Source organism: Lepidochelys kempii, chromosome 8 (assembly GCF_965140285.1).
Source record: "Lepidochelys kempii isolate rLepKem1 chromosome 8, rLepKem1.hap1, whole genome shotgun sequence".
NCBI lineage: Eukaryota > Metazoa > Chordata > Testudines > Cheloniidae > Lepidochelys > Lepidochelys kempii.
The window spans coordinates 23,756,251-23,777,406 of record NC_136387.1 but is presented as its reverse complement, the minus strand read 5'-3'; the positions used below and the strand labels follow the sequence as shown (position 1 = coordinate 23,777,406).

Here is a 21,156-nt window from a genome sequence, read left to right as displayed (position 1 = left end):
CTCAAATGCAAAGAATGAAGTTATTTTTAAAACACAAGCATCTTCAATTGTAGCTGACGATTCTCTAAAAAATCTATTACTTGGTATTCTACCTCAACAATACTCTGCCTATGCAAACTTTCCATTCTGCATCCATACTGCTTTGCTGAGAGAGTGCTCCTCTCATGGATACCTTTCCTCGTACCACTTCCCAATTCTTCCCCACTGCTTGATTCTTGGTTCTGTTTCATTCTGTGAACCACCAGAAAAGGCCACAGACTACACACAGTTTGAGCAACTGCTCTACCTAAATCTGAATATGTGGCATACCTGTATCCCTGTTGCACAGGTTTTAAGTGAAGATGACTTTCAGAAATGGGCCAATTTTCGTCGTGAGGCAGAGGCAGCGATTGACAACAGAGATGAGCTATTAATGGACACAGCACAGCATCTGGAGACCAAACTCACCTTGCTAGGTAGCTAAAAATAAAGACTCGTTACTGAGTGAAATATTGCTTGCTTTCAAGTGATGGTTTTGGTAACCAAAGAAACAATGACTCAGACAAATTTATATTAAAAGGTCTTCCTGTGGCCCTTTGCAATTCTTTGATACCAATATATTAGCGCTGGATGTAGCTTCCAAGGGAAATATTTTTATACGCATAAGCTGTGTCCAGAGCACTAACGTTGGTGCACAGTGTTTTATATTGGTACCTAAGGTTTGTGTGCATATGCACTCTTTCTGTATATGCACATGCTTGCCAATGGATTTGTGATTTATCTGTGTTCCGCTGTTAGTTTTCTCCACTTCGAAAAAACTACAGTACATCATGCAAAAAGATATCTATCTAGGTACTTATACGGCAACCATCCCTATAGCACCAAAGCACCATTATTTTCTAAAAATGAGAGTAGTTTAATGTTCTCTATCTTGAGTCCAAATGTTTTGCTATTTTAGGCTTGGCTTTTCAAAGGAGCCTAGGTTTAACCTATTTCCCTATGTGCTGTATGTTCAACACTTTGTCATCCTGCTCTATTTAATTTCAGCCTGTTGTTACTATGGCTCTCCATAATCTCTGCAATGATGTGTGTAAAAAATTAGGATAATAACAGTAAATACTGTAAACAGTGCTATAGGTGAGCTAGTGTAGCTGTCAGAATCTATCACCTTTGCCAACTACAAACCCTCTGTATGCACTCCTACTTAATTTTCCTCAGAGAAGTATCCTTTTCTGCTTTAAGTAATACTGATCTTTAATATACAGTATCACTGTTACAGCAATTTCAAAGTGGCCTCTAGTGGAAGAGATAAGAGATGACTGTTTATCACTCTTTCATATGGTGATTTACCTTCAGTATAAGTATTGGCTTCTTCACCTAAGTTTTCACGTTTCAAAAGAGGAAATTTGATGTATCCTATCTCATTCTTTTGATGGAAGAAGCATCTGACTTGCCGTAGAGTGTCTTTCAATTAAACAGCCAAGATTCAGTGTAGAATTGCATCCTTTCTAGTTCCTGTGATGGGAACTGTTACCATACTTCTTAAAAAATGCACGTAGTATATTCCTTGGCCAGTACATTGTCATTTTGGAGTATTCAAAAGAAATTAAATGAGACACTACCGTGCCAGGTACAATGAATGGTCACTAGTCATTGATTGCTGGTGGTTTGTGTTTTTTTTTAAATCTCAATCTAAATGCAGATTTTTGTCTGTGTTAATCACTTAGAAGTACTCAGTATTCATCCATATATTTCCTGCAGGACTAATGTGAGGCTGGAGATCATGCAAAAATTTAGGGAATCTGCGTAAAGATTTTCCCCTCAATGGCAGGTTTAATTTTATGCCATCTGAATCTATATCAACCTTAGCATTGGCTTAGCTATCAGTACATGCAGGATCTTTCTTTATTTAGAATCAAAGATTTCTGATATTTTTTTTAAAGCCATCTCACCACAGCTTTCAAAGGGAAATAAATTGGCTCACTTCTCATCTTCCCCTTTTACTAGGAGCAACAGGGATTGAAGATCGGCTGCAAGATGGAGTGCCTGATACTATTGCAGCTCTCCGCGAGGCTGGGATACAAATCTGGGTGCTGACTGGAGACAAGCAGGAAACAGCAGTTAATATTGCATATTCTTGTAAACTTCTGGACCAAAAAGACACTGTGTTTACCATTAATACTGAAAATAAGGTACGTCCAGAAAAAGGTGGGAAGTGCATTCCATTTCCTTCAATGATTTGGGGTTTGGAAATGCTTCATTTTGTATTAATGCTTCATGAAAAGCCAAAAAAAAAAAAAAATCCCTCAAGGCCTGTTGGAAAAAGGCCTTTGACTCTTTAGATCACACATCATGCTGTATGATTCAGAGTCCAAGCAGGTTTTATAGATTGTTTTTATGAGATTAAAATATAATGAATTTTCCACATGAAAATAATCTTTTTTTTTTCCAAGAAAAAGGGGGCATTGAATATTATGCTTTTGAGAAAAGGTAATTTTGCAGTTAGAGTGCCTGATCGCATAATAGTGTTGATGTTTGGCTTTGCTCCTTGCAATGGAATTTTCACTTGCCATGATCATTTAGCTCCAGGCGATTTCTGTAGGAGGACAATTTTAAAGTACTGCATGAGTCAGCTTGGAAAAAATGTGCACATGTAGATTCCATTCCCTTCAGAACCTTATAGCAAGGTGTACTGCATGCTCCTTAATGGAGTTAGAGTAGTTAGGCTTCAAAAGAAATTAGTTATTTAGTAGGGAACATTTAGCACTGCCTCTTTGTCTGGGTCAGCAGTGTCCATTCCATTTAACCTTCTCATAATAGTTCTCATGGTCCTGTAAAAATAATGAGATCATTTCCTAGGTACTCCCTGTGGTGTGTCTAGCATTGATTTGCACAAATATTACCTGTATATTCACTGGAAATAAAAGGTTCATACAGTGAGTAGCACAGGCATACTCGGCAAAATAGTGGATAAAGTAACTTTTCTGGAAAAACAATGAGGAGTCTTTGTGGCACCTTAGAGACTAACAAATTTATTTGGGCATAAGCTTCTGTGGGCTATAACCCACTTCATCAGATACATGGAGTGAAAATTACAGTAAGCAGGTATAAATATACAGCACATGAAAAGATGGGAGTTGCCTTACCAACTGGGGGGTCAGCGCTAATGAGGCCAATTCAGTTAGGGTGGATGTGGCCCATTCCCAACAGTTGACAAGAAGGGGTGAATATCAACAAAGGGATAATTACATTTTGTAGTGACCCAGCCACTCCCAATCTTTATTCAGGCCTAATTTGATGGTGTCCAGTTTGCATATTAATTACAGTTCTGCAGTTTCTCGTTGAAGTCTGTTTTTGAAGTTTTTTTTGTTGAAGAATGGCCACTTTTTAAGTCTGTTATTGAGTGTCCAGGGAGACTGAAGTGCCCTCCTACTGGTTTTTGAATGTTACAATTCTTGATATCTGATTTGTGTCCATTTATTCTTTTGCGTAGAGACTGTCCGGTTTGGCCAATGTACATGGCAGCGAGACACTGCTGGCCCATGATGGCATATATCACTTAGGTAGTTGTGCAGGTGAACGAGCCCCTGATGATGTGGCTGATGTGAATAGGTCCTATGATGGTGTCCCTTAAATAGATATGTGGACAGAGTTGGCAACGGGCTTTGTTGCAAGGATAGGTTCCTGGGTTGGTGTTTTTGTTGCGTGATGTGTGGTTGTTGGTGAGTATTTGCTTCAGGTTGGGGGGCTGTCTGTAAACTAGGACTGGCCTGTCTCCCAAGGTCTGTGAGAGTGATGGGTCGTCCTTCAGGATAGGTTGTAAATCCTTGATGATGCGGTGGAGAGGTTTTAGTTGGGGGCAGTAGGTGATGGCTGGTGGTGTACTGTTACTTTCTTTGTTGGGCTTGTCCTGTAGTAGGTGACTTCTGGGTACCCTTCTGGCTCTCTCAATCTGTTTCTTCACTTCCCCAGGTGAGTATTGTAGTTTTAAGAACACTTGATGGAGATCCTATAGGTGTTTGTGTCTGTCTGAGGGATTGAAGCAAATGCGGTTGTATCTTAGGGCTTGGCTGTAGACAATGGATCATGTGATGTGGTCTGGATGAAAGCTGGAGGCATGTAGGTAAGTATAGCGATCAGTAGGTGTCCAGTATGGAGTGTGTTTATGTGACCATTGCTTATTTGCACTGTATTTGTCCAGGAAGTGGATCTCTTGTGTGGACTGGTCCAGGCTGAGGTCAATGGTGGGGTGGAAATTGTTGAAATCCTGGTGGAATTCCTCAAGAGCCTCCTTCCCATGGGTCCAGATGAGGAAGATGTCATCAATGTAGCGCAAGTAGAGTAGGGGCACTAGGGGACAATAGCTGAGGAAGCATTGTTCTAAGTCAACCATAAAAATGTTGCCATACTGTGGGGCCATGCGGGTACCCATAGCAGTGCTGTTGATTTGAAGGTATAAATCGTCTCCAAATCTGAAATAGTTGTGGGTGAGGACAAAGTCACAAAGCTTAGCCACCAGGTTTGCCATGACATTATCGGGGATACTGTTCCTGATGGCTTGTAGTCCATCTTTGTGTGGAAAGTTGGTGTAGAGAGCTTCTACATCCATAGTGACTAGGATGGTGTTTTCTGGAAGATCACCAATGGATTGTAGTTTCCTCAGGAAGTCAATGGTGTCTTAAAGACAGCTGGGAGCGCTGGGAGCGTAGGGCCTGAGGAGAGAGTCCACCTAGCCAGATAGTCCTGCTGTCAGGGTGCCAATGCCGGAGATGATGCGGTGTCCAGGATTTCCAGGTTTATGGATCTTGGGTAGCAGATAGAATACCCCTGGTTGGGGCTCTAAGGGTGTGTCTGTGTAGATTTGTTCCTGTGCTTCTTCAGGGAGTTTCTTCAACAACAAAACTTCAAAAACAGACTTCAACGAGAAACTGCAGAACTGGAATTAATTTGCAAACTGGACACCATCAAATTAGGCCTGAATAAAGACTGGGAGTGGCTGGGTCACTATTAAAAAAATAATTTTCCCTCTGTTGACACTCACCCCTTCTTGTCAACTGTTGGGAATGGGCCACATCCACCCTAACTGAATTGGCCTCATTAGCACTGACCCCCCACTTGGTAAGGCAACCCCCATCTTTTCATGTGCTGTATATTATACCTGCTTACTGTAATTTTCACTCCATGAATCTGATGAAGTGGGTTATAGCCCACAAAAGCTTATGTCCAAATAAATTTGTTAGTCTCTGGGGTGCCACAAGGACTCCTCGTTGTGTTTGCTGATACAAACTAACACAGCTACCCCTCTGTAACTTTTCTGGGTTATTGTTCTGAGCCACTACTACTCAGAGATGTTATCTTTCACATTATACACACATAGAAGTTAGATAAAAACATAAAATACTCTTTCTGGAAGGTTGCAGCATAATACTACTTTCGTTCTTAAAGTCCAGAATCCTAACACACGTGAACCGAAAACCCAAGAGAGACAAAGCAGGCTGCTCCTTAAAGCAGGGGGTCACAATTCAACCTACCTTGCTCTAGACTGGCTTGGCTGCACAAGACCCAGATAGCATGCTTCCTTCTAGAGCCCATTAGTTTGCAAGCAGGACCAGGAAACCTCTTACTTTTACAAAGTTAGCTTTTAATTTTAACAGTTTTCAGTACACCACAAAGGAAGCCACAGCAAGCAATCGATGGAGCAACCTATAACTTTCTGAAACAACCAGAGCAGAGTGAGGTGAACTCTTGCAAATGGAAGGTGCCAATGAGGATAGACACAAGTTTGGCCAAGTGACCACAACTTTTTCATAACTTCAGATGACAAAATAAGATGCCATGAGAAGCCATCCTGCCCTGGCAGCCCTAAAAGGGGGGAGAGGCAGCTGCCACCCACCTTCTCTCTTTTCATTACTCACATCCTGAGCATTCTAACAGTCCACTAACTAATCAGCCCACTTAAACCCAAGACCCACCCAATAGGCCTGCTCATTTCCAAGACCTAGCCCACCCCTGCACAATTACTGCACAAAGAAGTATTGAATTGTGCAACAAGGACTTGTTTGTTACTGCCAGTTCAGCTCTAATCTGCATAGATGGTGAGTTGATTCTTAAACACCATGGAAGAGATCTACCCATTTCCCATACTCTGCTGTGGTGGGAGGCCAAACCCAACCAAAAGACAGCCTGAACATTACCCCTACTCCTGACCAGAATTGTGGACCAGCCCACAAGTGGGCTACAACAAGTCATCTCTAGGCTTTGCTTGGGATCAAGAGTGATGCTTGTGATACAACTCAGATGGCATATGGCAGGATCATGTAATTTATCTGCCCAAGTGAGAGCCACATTACTTTCACACCTACTTCCATGCAGCTGTTGTGCAGATTAACTAAATAGTGGTTTGTAAAATGCTTTGAATGTGAAAAGCAGTGATTAAGTGCTGAATATTTTATTGTGATGGACACTTTTATAGAGCAGTTAGATGGCCTACTTTGTAGCTTCTTTTATCCGTGGCTAGCAGCTTCCCAAACAGGAACATAATTCTGTACAAATGTCTTTATATATATATATATAATATAATATAATATTCTTTTTGGAAATAGAAAGCATGCAAAGCAGATACAGAATCTGGCATGGAATATGTTCTCTGCTTCAATGTGTAAATTTGATTTGATAAGCATGTCTGCTTTAAAGAAAAGAGGCATTATTTTACTAAGTGCAACACCCTGGTTGACCTGATGGGATACACACTTAGTACCTGCAAACTTTCATTTGTATATAAAGTTGAAGTTTTTTATTTCAGATGGGTATATGGGGGCCTTTTGGCATTCAGTGTAATACTGAAAAGCACCAGTGATTCTGTGAGCCCAATAAACTTGCACCTGACTTTAATTATATTTAACAGTCTGAAAATAAGTTTTTAATGTTAAAAAAAAATTACTGGTGAAATTGTAAATATAACAAATCCCTGATCACCTTTGACTTCATAGTTGTCACAATTACTACCAAGAATTACATGGCAGCAGTTGGGATATGACTCAGATCCTCTTGTTCCAAAAGCACAATCCCAACCAGTTAAACTAAAGGAAAATCTCCTTTAACTGTTGCCAATATATGACTCATAACACACAGCTGAGCATTCTGATCCCATTCAGCAGAGGGCAGTGGCACACATATGCTATAGTAAAGTTCTGGTTGTTAAAATGGAAATTCCTTTACTGTATTTGAGATGTCACTTTTACTTAAAGACAAAAACACACATACTCAGTGATGTGTACAGGGGTGCTAAAGATAGATATGCCCATTTTAGGCACCTTGGGGTGCACTGTTTTCCACCCCACTCCCAAGCCCAAAATTACATGACCCATTTCTGCACAGGTGGGAAACTTCTCCCCAAATCTCTAGTCCACCATATTCACTGATACTGCCACTCTTCAATTGGCAGGGAACTTTACTCTTCTTACCTACTCTACAAGCTGCCCAGCTTGGGCTACGACATCAAACCTTCCTTGGCTCCATGCCAGGACATCTGTACCGTCAGTCACTGTTCTGCATCACTCAACTTCCTCCCAAGCTGAGGAAGAGGTGGGGCCCAGCTGCAGGGGTAGGCAGCTGTCATTAAGGGCTATGGTTCCCTGACAGGAATTAGTGGGGAATGAAGCCAGATGGACATACTGCAAGAAGGAGTCCCAATCCTTCATTCTTCCCACTGGTCTCAGACGTTTCTTCTCCTGGGTACAGTTACCCCAAAGACTCACCAAAACCCTAGAAATTAGATACATTCCTAGTGACCAGCATTAGGCAATTAGCCAGTTTCTTTAGGATTAATTAAAAAATACTTTACATTTTCAGTATATATTTCCTGCTTTACACATGGAAAGGTGCTGTTCCCCAGGAACATTTTTAGAACATTTTAGTGATGCAGCTTCATCTTAGGTGTCAGAGGTACGTTTGGTTTCAGAACCTCCCACTTAAGCGTAATTTAAATCTTGTAGCATCCTATGGGTGCACCTTATGCAATATAACATGAAAATAACATATTAGAACTGAATCATCACTCAGTAAGGCTGAGAGAAGGCAAAAATGGGGAGTGATTACCTCTTCAGGTATTCTGTGCCATGCCACAGAAAGACTTTTAGCACTAACAGCAAGATGAACTTTGGGTGACACCGTATGTCACACTGTTACTGTGCCCTTATGAAATCTTAGGGAAAGGAAGGCAATTTGGAACAAGTTATCCATCCTTGGGTACCTTTGTACCTAGCTCCTACTTAAGCCACTCTAGGGACTGTGTGCCTCCGAAAGAAGAATTCAGTCCAAAACGGGGAAATGCACTGATGGAAGAAGTATGGTTTTGTGGCTAAAGCACAGAAGCAGGTGCTGTTGGAACCTGGGTTAAGTTCCTAGCTATGCCATGCACTTGATGTGTCACAACGCATTATTTAATTGTCAAAACCTGTGGCTACTTTTAAAAATCTGGACCTGTCAGGTTCTGTGTGTGTGTGTGTGTGAGAGAGAGAGATGAATCATGCCTTCACCATCCACCACATGGGAGTTGTCAGATTTCATGTGTGCAAGTCTGAAAGAGAAATATGATTCATGCCTTCACTATCCCTCACAGGGATGTTTGTTGTTATTACTAACATTATTCTTCAGAATGCATGGTAAGATCCTTGCATGGAAAAGGCTACAACAATGCAATTTATTATTAAAAACAATTATTCCATATTGCTTTCCCTAAATTCTTTGCATTGCATACACAAATATAGGTTCTCTTTGTAAAGGTAGACTTTCTTTTAAAATGAATGGTCATATTGGAAGCAAATAGCTGTTAAAATGGTCAGTGTTTTCAACATACTTTTTATGGGTGGAGAAGCTGAGAACATCATTGATGTCATCTCCAGTGTGATTCTATAATGATTTCATCTTCCCCCAGGAAACCTGTGAATCCCTCTTGGATTTAACATTGGAAGAAGTAAGGAAGAATTCTAATGTTGAAAGAACAAAAAGGAAATTTTTTGGCATTAGCCTGTCATCATCTTTACCAGCCTCTGTGGCCCCCAGTCCTGACATTGGACTGGTAGTTGATGGGAAAACATTGAACATCATTTTCCAAGGAAAGCTGGAAGAGAAGTTTCTGGAGCTGACAAAGTACTGTTGCTCCGTTTTGTGCTGCCGTGCCACTCCTTTGCAGAAGAGCATGGTGGTCAAACTAGTGCGGAGACAACTAAAGGTCATGACACTGTCAATAGGTACTTAACTTTCTTAGTCTCTTGCAATTCTAAATTACTTTGGTTTTATGCTTTTTATATTCATCATGAGCGGAAAAGATGGTGCTAAATATTCTCTCCTTAGCAATAGCCATACGCTTGCAGGTGAAATTTCCTCTTGAAGAGCCTGCTACCATTGAACAACCTCAGTCCCCATTAAAATCAAAGATCAGATGAGGGCACGCAGCAACTTTCAATATCAGCAATTCTTCCTCCCCGCCTCCCTCTAAAACTCTTCAGTTCAGGAAAACCAATCATAATAATAGTTACTGTGCTTGTTGTGTTAACATCTCCCTTTTACTCATCTCCCTTTTTTCCAATTCGTCAAAACAGGACATATCCCAAAAGCAGCATTGGACACTGACAGGCTTGCTTTTAACCTGCAAGTAAACTAGTCAATGTGAAATCTGCAAGTTTCTTGTTTCACTGTGTGTGATTCTACTAAAATCCTTGCAGAACTGACTTTAAAACTTACAACATAACTAAAGCCTGCGGAGATCAAACAAAATATGAACAGGAAGGGAAGGGTCTGATAAATTTTTACATTTATAGATTTGCATCAGTTTTGTTTTAAAAAGGAAAATGTAAAAAACAAGATATATATTGCCACACTTCCATTTTGTTTATGCCACTTCACTAGTTTACCTTGTTCACAGACTACATGTTTACATACAAACCTGAATATTCTTGCCACAGGGATATTCTTTGTAGTCAAAGATCTTGAAAATGCCACCAAACGTTTTAAAGTGGCTTGTTATACTGTATAATTTGCATTATCATTTCTGATTTAAGTCAAAGAAATCTACAAAATGAATTATTACAAAAGCATGCTTTTGACAATTTGGGTTCCACAAAGGAAAAACATAACAGTGATTGTTAATATGCTTTATATTTGGTATAAGGTGATACAGATAGTGTGCGAGAAGGAAGTTGTCGTAAAACTATTGTAACTTCTGTTTCTCTCACTCAGAACTTTTGAAAACATGCACCTTTGGGCTGAATTTTTCCATGCATTTTCCCTGGCTGAATCTAAATGTTTTAAGCCATTTTTGAGTAATGATAAGATGGAAAAAATTGCTTTTTTTGCCATAGGAGGAAAGGGGAACAAATTGTTCTCAAAGGCTTTTTTGTTTGGCTTGGTTTTAGTGATGGTTGGAGTAAATAAGCTGAACCTCATGAAGTAAATTTATTTTTGTACAGAGTCCATAAAGAATAGCATGCAGTTTGGGAAATTTGAACAAATGTGATCGTTAAAATACATGAGTTTATGTATTGCCACCTCAATCACTGACTCTGCTTACTACTTTATGGTTGCAAGTATTATAGAGGGAGTTTTGCCATTGATTTCAATGGGGCCAGAATTTCACCCCAAGAGTTTGTGAACCAAAGGCTCACAGCACGGAGCTATCAGACCCAATTTTTTTGACTGCTTGACCTAATCCTAATCCACCTGACCACAAGGCAAGGCACCAGCAACCCTAAATGTGTTGTTGTAAAGATACTTGTCTCTCAGCAATAGTTTGAGATGTTGCTCTCAGATATAGGCATATAACACTGAACAATCCAAACCTTAGCATTATTTTATCCTGTATTTTCATATTTCTGGAAATCGGTTCTTTTTTCTCTTCAAGGTGATGGTGCAAATGATGTGAGTATGATTCAAGCAGCTGATGTTGGGATTGGAATTTCTGGCCAAGAAGGCATGCAGGTATCCCTTCAATTTATCCCCCTTTCTGTTTTTATTAAGTAGATCTGAGTAGCATCAAGGGCTTATAGAGGGACCTTTATTTTGAGTAACAACTTGAAATTAAGATACAAGTTGGCATTATTGCTATCCTGACATTATCCTTTCCATCATTGTGGGGCTAACTAGATCATCAATTAACATGTATGTATGTTTATCCTAAACTCATCATCCTAAACTCATTAATACATTTTTGTGGTGCATTTTATGGAGGCAGAAGGATGCAGGTTCATATTGGGAAGATTGAGAGTAGGTTTTTTGGTTAGTTAATCAGCCTTAAAGTGTCAACACAATGGTGGGTGATTGCCTCATTGGTTATTCTTAAATCAGGTTATGTTGGGTAGAGAAATAGATAGAATTTTTAATAAATAATCTCAATACTTTTTTATTTAAGGCTGTGATGGCCAGTGACTTCGCAATATCTCGATTTAAACATCTCAAGAAGCTGCTTCTGGTCCATGGACATTGGTGCTACTCTCGTTTGGCAAAGATGGTGATTTACTTCTTCTACAAAAATGTGGTAAGATGCAAATGATCCTGGATGCCTTGGTTTACTTCAGTCAAGGTGACTTAAAGTACCAGTTCTTGTAGGCCATGTTTCTTTAATGTTCATTGAATTGCAATTCCTTTTTCTTCATTTGGACAGTTCATGGTTACTCACAAATTCACTCTTACTACTCTACTGACCTAAAGTTACTTCAGAAAAAGTAACATCTAGATCTTTCACTGTATGAGTTGAAAATAGTACTGTCCCAGAAGAGGAAATACCTCAGTTTAGTGACTTTTTTTAGTTCAAAAACTTTTCCAGTAACGCTCATGAGCCTCAAAATAAAATTTGCATAAGGAATGGTAGATTAGTGCTAGAAGATGGAAGATGACTTTACATTAGGCAAGAATTTCTTGTGAAACTTGTGAATTTTTGTTATTAATTTGATAGAAATTGCTTGCAAGCACTGGTGCGGTCATATCTAGCATTTTTATTAAAAGTTTAATGTGTATGCAAATAAGCTGTGCATTGAAGAATAATGTAAAGTGGATAAACTTGAGAGTAATACTCTTTCAGCAAGCCTGTGCAAACAAGTCTATTTGACTTGAAATAATTCTGAGCATGAAAGACTATTTACTTAAAATTCAAAGTGTTCACGTTTTAAATTTTTTTTAAAGTCATCATTTTAAATAAGGATCATGTCTTATCAATATTAAAATTTGTAATGGAAAACTTTTTTGGTCTGGGCATGCTTTCAAAGCTTAAATGATATTTATTTGCAACATGAAATAGTTTTCTCAACTGGAATGCTGTTGTTCATTATCTCCCCGCTGCCGTTTGGGAGTGGGGAGAGACCTTTTGATTCCACAGTCACAACCAATTTTGTAAAAAGATTTAAAACTTGGTGTTCAGAACTGAATAACTGAATTGCTCTGCTGTATTTTCTTAAAGGACATCCACTGTGATGCATTGATTTAAAACCAAAATATTCCTTAAAGGTACGCTGCATTGATTAAGTGAAGGAATGCAAAGCTATCTGTTTAAGATCTCTCTAGGTGAAATGAATGTGTGGTGTGGAATATTAAGTAGCTAAAGGTGGAATGGATATGTGGTGTGGAAGGATATCTCAGAGCTCTCCATGCTATTTAAACCCCATTGGTGGACCTATTGGCTGGGATTAACTCTGTACTGCAAAATGAGAAACTCACACCAGCCCCAAATAGACCATCACAATTGGTGAAGGTCCAAAGAAGAGGCCACAGGAGATCTGTGACTTTGTGGCTTCTGGAGCCCAAAGTAAAATGAAATTTATACTTACCAAAAGCAGTTTTTCTTGCAAGTTCGAAATGTTGGAACTGCGTCTATTCATAATGCATCGTGGTGTTTTCTGTTCACTTTTCTCAGAGCTACGTCAGCCTGCTCTTCTGGTACCAGTTCTTCTGTGGCTTCTCAGGGACCACTATGATAGATTACTGGCAAATGATCTTCTTCAACCTCTTTTTCACCTCGATTCCCCCCATCCTTTTTGGAATCCTGGATAAAGATATATCTGCAGAAACACTCCTAAGTTTGCCAGAACTATACAAAAGCGGGCAAAATTCAGAGGTGGGTCTTGGCTGCTGGCGTAACTGTATGAGATCTTATCTGTTTGATAAGACAGTGGTTCTCAACTTTTTTCATGCTCCCCCTCCCTGATATCCACTATCCACCTATTCTTTCTCTTCTGCTGACATCCAGCCAAAGGATTGTGTAACTGGGGTCATGGCAAGTACCTGTGAGTGGACTTGGATTGGAGGTGGTGGTGGAAGCTGGGCTGGGTTCTGGTGAAAATGATGGGGCTGCGTTGGAAGGTGTAAACCGGAGGATTGGTGTGATCACAAATCTCATGGGCCTGATTGGCCACTGAATCACTCCAGTTTCACTCCTGTGTAAGTCCACTGAAGACATAAGGTGGGTGAGGTAGTACCTTTTATTGGATCAGTGTCTGCTGGTGAAAGAAACAAGCTTTGGAGCTTCCACAAAGCTCTTCTTTGATGGAAGTTGGTCCAATGAAAGATATTACTTCACCCACCTCATGTCTCCAACATCCTGGGGCCAACACAGCTACAACATTGTAAACAACATAAGTCCATTGAAGTCAGTGGAGAGCTGCATTGGTAAATCAAACCCGAAACATTGCAACCCTGAAGACTCTCTTAACATCAGAAGGATGTAATGTCTCTAACCTGAAGAAAGATGAAGTGGAGGAATTTGTAAAGACTTTTGTTTTTCATTATTGGAGGGTGTAAGGAGAAATAAATGAGTGGAGTTGAAAGGTAACAGCTGAGTGTAAAAACAGCATGGCCCATGATTAAATTGTGATGGGGTCTGAGTATTTGTAACCTAAGCAGGAGTTCTAAAGGAAAAGCTTTTAAAGTGAAGATGACAGTAGAAAGTGACACGTAAACTTAAGCCTTTAGATCAACAAAAGGCTGTCAGACTGTGTGTATGCACTCCTGCTGTTATGTTTAGAAATAGTCCTTTTAATATACAAAGTACTTCTTTTGCCACTGTAAGAGTTTGGTGTCCCTGTTTCTCCAGGCCTGGATGCTTTCATTTTTTCCTTTGAATACTTCAAAATTGATAAAAATCCGGGAATATGTGTAAACGATTATATTAAGCTTTTTCTCAAACCTCCCTGTCAAGTTCAGAGAACCAGGCTGATCTTCTATTTATTTATTACAAATGCACACACTTTTTTTCTGTCATTTTAAAATGCCTTAGCCTAGCTTGGGCTCAACTGTTCTTTTCTAATCTGTTCTAAGCAAAACCTTTTGGGGGGGCAGATTTTTTACCTGCCCTTTCCAGGTCCCAGAACAGTGGAATACAGAAGGAGTCAGGGCTCCTCCATTTTATGCAGCAGCCACATTTTTAGTCTGGGGTGTGATTTTCAGAGGTGCTGAGCACCCATGACTCAGACTGGTTTCACTTTGATGTTCTGACAGTCCAGCTCTTGGAGTGCAAAGTGTGGAAGGTAGTCAGACTGCCAACAGACTCTCTGAAGAGGTCTCACCCTCTTCCAACTCCAGCTGTTGGGCTGGTCTCAGTGGAATGTATTTCTTCATGTCTTCAAAGGGTATAGTCATTGGTGCTCTGGCATTCTGAAGGCCTCATCAACCTGCCACTCCCATAGTGACCCTACCTGTTACTGCAACTGTGGCATTAAAAGTCATGATAAAGGCCTAAATGTCAACATGTGCAATCACATTACATTTCCCTAAACTTACTGTTCCATGGAAAAGAGTTTTAAAGAATAACATTTGACCCAATCCTTCAGCCCTTATGGGAGTTTTGCCTGAATAAGAACTGCAGGATCAGGTTCTTAAAGACAATGACTTAAATGGATGCAGTACAAATTAGGAGAAACAGTGTGATAATGGTTATCCCTCACTTCCTACAGACCTACAAGCTGTCAACTTTTATTATTGCCGTGTTGGATGCCTTCTACCAGAGTCTCATCTGCTTCTTTGTCCCTTATTTGGTACGTACATAGAGGATTTAAACACTACTTCTTTAAAGAGGTTTAAAAAATACCCCAAAACACCACAGTTTTCTTAAACCTTGACTAGTAAGAATGCATATCTGATTTTTGTCTATTTTCTAGACGTACAAGGACTCTGACACTGATGTCTTCACATTTGGAACCCCCATCAATACCATCTCTCTCTTCACAATTCTCTTGCACCAAGCTCTAGAAATGAAAACTTGGGTATGTCTGTAAACGTGATGGGTACAGATGACAATTTTACTTTTTGTGTATTTAAATATGATTATATGGTAGTGTAGATAGGGCCTACAGAAAGCCATGGAATTGTCTTTGAGTCATTTTTTAACTCTGGATCACACAAAGGAAATAAGTTTCTTTATATGCAGTGAGGTATCATCAGTGAGCCAACAAAAATGGATGATTTGCCTAGAGTAATTGCCTCCCTGGAATACCTTTGATTATTCATACAGTGTCTTTGGGACAGAACAATGCAGAATTCTGCAGTTAGGCATCAGACTAGGAGACTTTATGCCATGCTCTTAGAGATAGTCTTTCTTACTTGCAAGTTATTGTCCTTTGAATGAGTTATGTGGAGGAGAGCATGTTTTATTCTGTAATATATACATATTGCATTATGCAGTAGTTCTCAATAACATGATCTATACAGGTATGTTCTTTCTAACATCCTTATGTGTTCCCCTGTACTAAAACTAAAGTCATGGGATCCAGCATCAGTGTTTGGTGCCATTAATGTATTCTCTGCTTCTGTTCATAGACACGCTTCCATTGGATCACAATGATTGGAAGTGTTCTGCTTTACTTCGTCTTCTCAACTATCTACAATGCTGTCTGCGTTGTTTGTAATGAACCCACAAGCCCCTACTGGATTATGGAGGATCAGCTGTCAGATCCTAGCTTTTATTTAGTGTGCTTCATTACACCAGTCGTAGCACTTTTACCAAGGTTTGAACGTTTGATTTTTTTTTTCCTTCCCAATGTTGGGATTTGAGGGCATTAGGGTAGATGATGATGATGATAATGATGCCTTGTACAGATAAAAACGATATTGTCCTTAGCTCTCTCAGAGTCATGTTTGGTCCAATGTGAGACATGGCTTCTATTCTCAGTTCAGCTGTTGGCTCATACAATTATCTAAGCTTTGACAAGTCACTTTACACCTCTGTTCCTCCTTTTGCTCATCTATAAAATGGACATTGTCATGCTTACCCTCTTTTGTGAAGTGCTTTGCGATTTTACAAGTGAAAAGCTGCTATAAAAGTGTTCAATATTATGGGTACAGCAATATTCAGTGTACCACTGTTTGGTAAAGGGTAGGTTTAAGTTTTGAATTGTCCCCAAATGCAGTAAAATCTTGAAAAATATCTACTTCTATCATGTCCCTATATTATACTACATCTTTAAATAATTAACATCTTAAAATTTAGCAATGCATTACTGCAGATAACTAATAATATCTTCTTTATATATAAACGTCTTCGTACAGCCAGAATCTTAGTTTACTATTGTGATGCTTTGAGGGTTCACTCAGACCGAAAAGGGCTTCTCTCACCACCTGCCCTGGGACCCTGATTGCCTCTGTGCTGTGCATCTTTGGCTCAGAACCCTGACACTAGCAGCATGCTCACAGCCCAGTGGTCTCACCCTGGTTCCACCCTTCTGGTTCCAGCTCTCCCCAAAAATGTGTCCTCTGTAGTGTCCAGTCCCTCTTACTGGACACTTACAGAGGTAACCCCAAGTTCACTGCCTCCTGAGAGCCAGTACATGCAACAGCTTGTTAGCTCACCTGGGGCTATAAACTCAACCTTAATAAATGGCACTGAGATGATTTATAGTAAACTAAGAATACATATATTAACAACAATCATAGATTTTAAGTGATTTCAAGAGAGAGTGACAGCAATCTCAAAAGGTTGCAAACAAAAGAAATATAGTATGCTTTCTAGTGTCTAAAATTCAATTCTAGCAAGATATAGCTTTGCCTAACAGTTTCTTACTCACACTAAGTTGTTAGCGTTCTCCAACTAGTTTAGTAGGAGGACTCATCTTTTGTAGATACAGCAAATTGGCTTCTTTGTTCTCCCAGGAGATGGATGACTCAAATATCTCTTTGCCCCCACATATATTAGCCCAAAGTTCATTGTCTCTGTTTCAAGAGCCAGGAAGGCTTCCTGAGGGGTACAGACTCCGTCTGTGGTTGTGATCATTAAGTGGTCTTCTCCCCTGCTTGTTGGCTTGGTTTACCTTATATGTAAATGTACCTGCATTGTCCTCTGCCTGTGATCAAACTGGTGAGACAAGGAAAAAATGAGAGAAAACGGTTTTGCCTCCTATGTCTGTTTATAGACTACAAAACAATATCAGAGGGCATGCGTAATTTCACAAACAACATTGTTACATACATTTAACGGTAATATTAATGACCAGCAGGGTGGTAGTTTTCAAATGACATATTACAAGACACCTGTTAAATGAATATCATGGCAATGATGTGTTGAGGGCAGTGAGTGTGTCAGGCCTATTGTGAGTTACAGTATAGTGTGTCCTCTGCCAGCAGGTATGGAGTGTCTCGCAGGGTCACAACTATATGCCAAATAATGGATGTATTGAAAAATATTCAGTGATAATGTTATTGTTTTAACAAGTGACAGGCTAAAATATATACTTTCACTTCCTTATGTGTGTTGTTGTTAACACCTTAGGTTATTAGAACTAAAATAGTTTATAAAAACAAATCTCCTATTCCCAGATTATGGTGCTAATTTATTTTTTGCACTACATTCAACTTGGACAATGAAATAAGACTAGTTTGTTTCACTTTTTGTTTCTAGTCACTTTTGTGGTTGTCATGAACTGTAAATACTAGTTATGAAAACAGTTCCTTTAATATTGGATTCTGTAAAACCACTTTTCAAATGCTTTATAAAATATGGGCCTAAATGATCGGAAAGGTGACCATTTAAGACTAGATAACTTTTTTTCTCAAATAATACCTGTCCAATGAGTACTATATTTCCATGTGTTTTTAAATTTACTTCTGTTTATACGCTGTGCTATATAAGGTAAAGATGAAGTGCCTCATAGTTCAATGCAGTCCCATGTCTTCAGGGTACAGCATCTTTTACTGTCTGTTTTGTTCCTGTATGATGGTTGTGTTCCTATCAGCCCATATTCACTGTTGTCATTTTTGACCCTGAGCTTTCTAGGAAGAGCTACATCAAACACATGGTTAAAAATTCATGTCTCTATCTTGGGGATTTATTCGTTGAGATCATTGCTGCCTCAGCAGGATACTGAGCTTAAGGATTTTTGTCTTGATAACAGGGGTGGAGCACTGCTGTTCCCTCTTGCAGGCACCCCAGAATATTGTCTTTAGGAGTTTCTGTTCACACAAAATCCAGCTCGAAGTCCCGCCCTAGAACTGAGTTATAACAAAAACACTCCTTCCTGTGATGTACAGGTTCATGCTCAAATTAAGTTTTCTTTTGGCTGTGACTTTCTTCCTCTTGGCATGCTGATTGTTCCTTATCTCCCCTGTTTCCCACCTGGAGTTTACAGCTTTCCGACTCCTCACTATCTCTAGGAGGTAGGATTAAAATTCTTGAGCCTCAATTCCTCCTCTTGTCCACAACTTCTTGTACTTATTGCTTTTATAGGTTGGAGTTGCTAAGACCATTTACTGTTTGGTGAAGGACGTCCCCATTTGCCCTTGCTTGTGTGCAGGGGTTTTGTAGTAGCTCTGCATAATTCTTTGAGAGATGCCCCATGCACACGACCAAAAAAATTTTACTATGCTTTCCTGTTCAGAATAGAATATGAATCTCGCTCTTGTGAGCTCCCAGCTTCATGCAACTTTCCTCAACTTTCAGGCACTGCCAGGGAGCTAGAAGAAGAGTGGGTGCAGCAGAGGCAGGATAAAAGCAAGGAGTCTCTGCCTGACTGGCCCTAGCCTCTGCAATTTTCCAACAGTCCACAAATTCTTGGGACAGAATCCTCTGTTCCTTGTACTGGGAGAGTGAAAACCCCCATGCCCTTCACCTTTCCCTATTTCCCTGCCCACTTCTGCCTCCACACACCACCTGATCTCAGTGTGAGGGGAACTTCAGAGTTAAGATCCCTTCCTGCATGGGAGAGAAGGGAACTGGGTCCTTTCTTAACACAGTTTCAAACAGCACTCCCTCTGAATTGGTTTAGGATATATATTGACCAGCCATGTGGACAAAGGCCAAATCATGTTCCAAACCCTTCTCAGAAACTGTCCTTACGGTGAGGCTTTGGTTTTCAAATATGACCTGGTAGTGTAAAGACAGGCACCATCTCTCTAGGGAGGCCAACTGTTTTGCTGGTTCCTGAGCCACCCTCAAGCTGGGATTTTTTTACTTCCAAGCCTCAGACGAGATGTTAAACTAAGATCCTGTCTGCCCATCCCCTTTCTGAATATGGGAGAATATAACCCCAGTGTCCTGACTGATAGTGCTTCTCTCAGTGAAACTAATCTGTGTCTGACCTTCCTTGTTCTATGCAGTGACTGCACAACCTGTATTATTATAATTTATATAGCATCATAAGTGTAAATGACTCTGTACAATAGGAGGACTGTGTGTATTTAAGTGCCTCCATTAGAAATATTACACCTCTCTGCCAGAAACCTGCATAACAATGGAAGTTGAAAGATCAGAGTTAGATTTTTGTCATGTTGTGGCAAATTACCAGTGAAGCCCATTATTAATGCAGTACCCTTCTTCAACTTTCACCAGGTATCTTGTATTGGCCGTGCGAGGAACCTTCAGAGTATCTCCGATTCTGAAAGCTCAGCAGCTGGATAAGCTCCCTAAAGAGCAACGAGACCGGGAAATCCAGAGGTGGAGGTCAAGAAAACAAGGCATCCCAACCACATCTGTGGTATCACCCAGTGATGAGGTTGACCGAACCAACAGTAATTTACATGTGTCACAGTTTCTGGGCCAAGCAGCAGTTACACCCCATGGGAATAACGATACCCAGGGACTCTCGACTCCTGAAATGAATCACCTCAGGGACTGGATGCTAAATGGAGAAGGTAATTCTTCCACCAGGAGGTGCGCAGGGGAAGAAACTACTGCTGCCAACTTCTTAGCAAGACCCTGTCCTGGGCAAGATCTACTTGAGCCCACTAGAATACCATCTCCTGGGCTGTTCGCTAGCCAGGTGACAAGTGATAACGCTGAAGAATTTACCCCTGGAAGCCATCGGAGGTCTGTGAGCTCAGTGACACTGTAAAAGATTTGCGGTGGCAGGTGTTTGAACTCTGGACATATTGTGCTGCTGCTGTGCGGCCCACATCTGTGAAATGCACAGTTTGGATGAAAACCAAAGATGTTGCTCCCCAGGGAACATTTTCCCTTCACAATAATGGTAGTCGATGTGTTGATTAAATGGTAACTACATGCTTAGTTCAGTGAGAGGGAATCATCCTCTAGGTCTTTCCTTAAAGCAGCAAATCCCATTCCAGCTCCTTTCAAGCTCTGCTGCTTTTTCAAGGGGCACCAGCAACTTAAAAATCACACTTCTGTCTGACAATGTGTTATCTCCTACTGTTACAAGTGATACCTAAGATGACTGTAACAGAAAGAAATTAGAAAAAATGGTATATTTTTCAGTCTGTATGCTTTATGCATGTAACAATACTGTGTAGATAGTGAGTTTCACTGCTTCCCTTTTATAGTCTGTTTCACCCTTTTTGTCTGGGTTGATCTTCTACACAGCAGTAGAGGGCAGTGAAGAATAGCTTGGTGGTTTGAGCAGTGGTCTGCTAAACCTAGGGTTGTGAGTTCAATCCTTGAGAGGGCCATTTGGGGATCTGGGCCAAAAACTGCTGCTTGGTCCTGCTTTGAGCAGGGGGTTGGACTAGATGATCTCCTGAGGTCCCTTCCAACCCTGAGATTCTATGATATATGTTTCTATGAAAAGATTTTAATAAACAGAAAAATGTGCATATAAAATTACAACAAAAAAAAACTGGCAGGAGAACTTCAAGGGAGGTGTAGACTTGTACTTTTGAAAACTACCTAATTTAAACCAAAAAGTGAAATAGAAATATATTAACCCCCACCAAATTTCAATTCAAGTAAATATTCAACCTAACTAGAATTCT

General features: G+C 40.1%; 1 protein-coding gene across 2 annotated transcripts in view; it reads left to right on the top strand.

Annotated features, from left to right (window-relative positions):
- The window catches only part of ATP10B (ATPase phospholipid transporting 10B (putative)), a 247,908-nt gene extending 227,121 nt beyond the window's left edge, over positions 1-20,787 (top strand). For both annotated transcript variants that reach the window (XM_073355886.2, XM_073355885.2), the window contains 10 exons: positions 329-455; positions 1,987-2,171; positions 8,915-9,230; positions 10,880-10,956; positions 11,387-11,512; positions 12,884-13,084; positions 14,919-14,999; positions 15,123-15,227; positions 15,781-15,968; positions 19,781-20,787. In XM_073355886.2, coding sequence (XP_073211987.2) covers positions 329-455; positions 1,987-2,171; positions 8,915-9,230; positions 10,880-10,956; positions 11,387-11,512; positions 12,884-13,084; positions 14,919-14,999; positions 15,123-15,227; positions 15,781-15,968; positions 19,781-20,282 — 1,908 coding nt within the window. In that variant the 3' untranslated portion in view covers positions 20,283-20,787. The remainder of the gene's footprint in view (positions 1-328; positions 456-1,986; positions 2,172-8,914; positions 9,231-10,879; positions 10,957-11,386; positions 11,513-12,883; positions 13,085-14,918; positions 15,000-15,122; positions 15,228-15,780; positions 15,969-19,780) is intronic.
- The last annotated feature ends 369 nt before the right edge of the window (positions 20,788-21,156 follow it).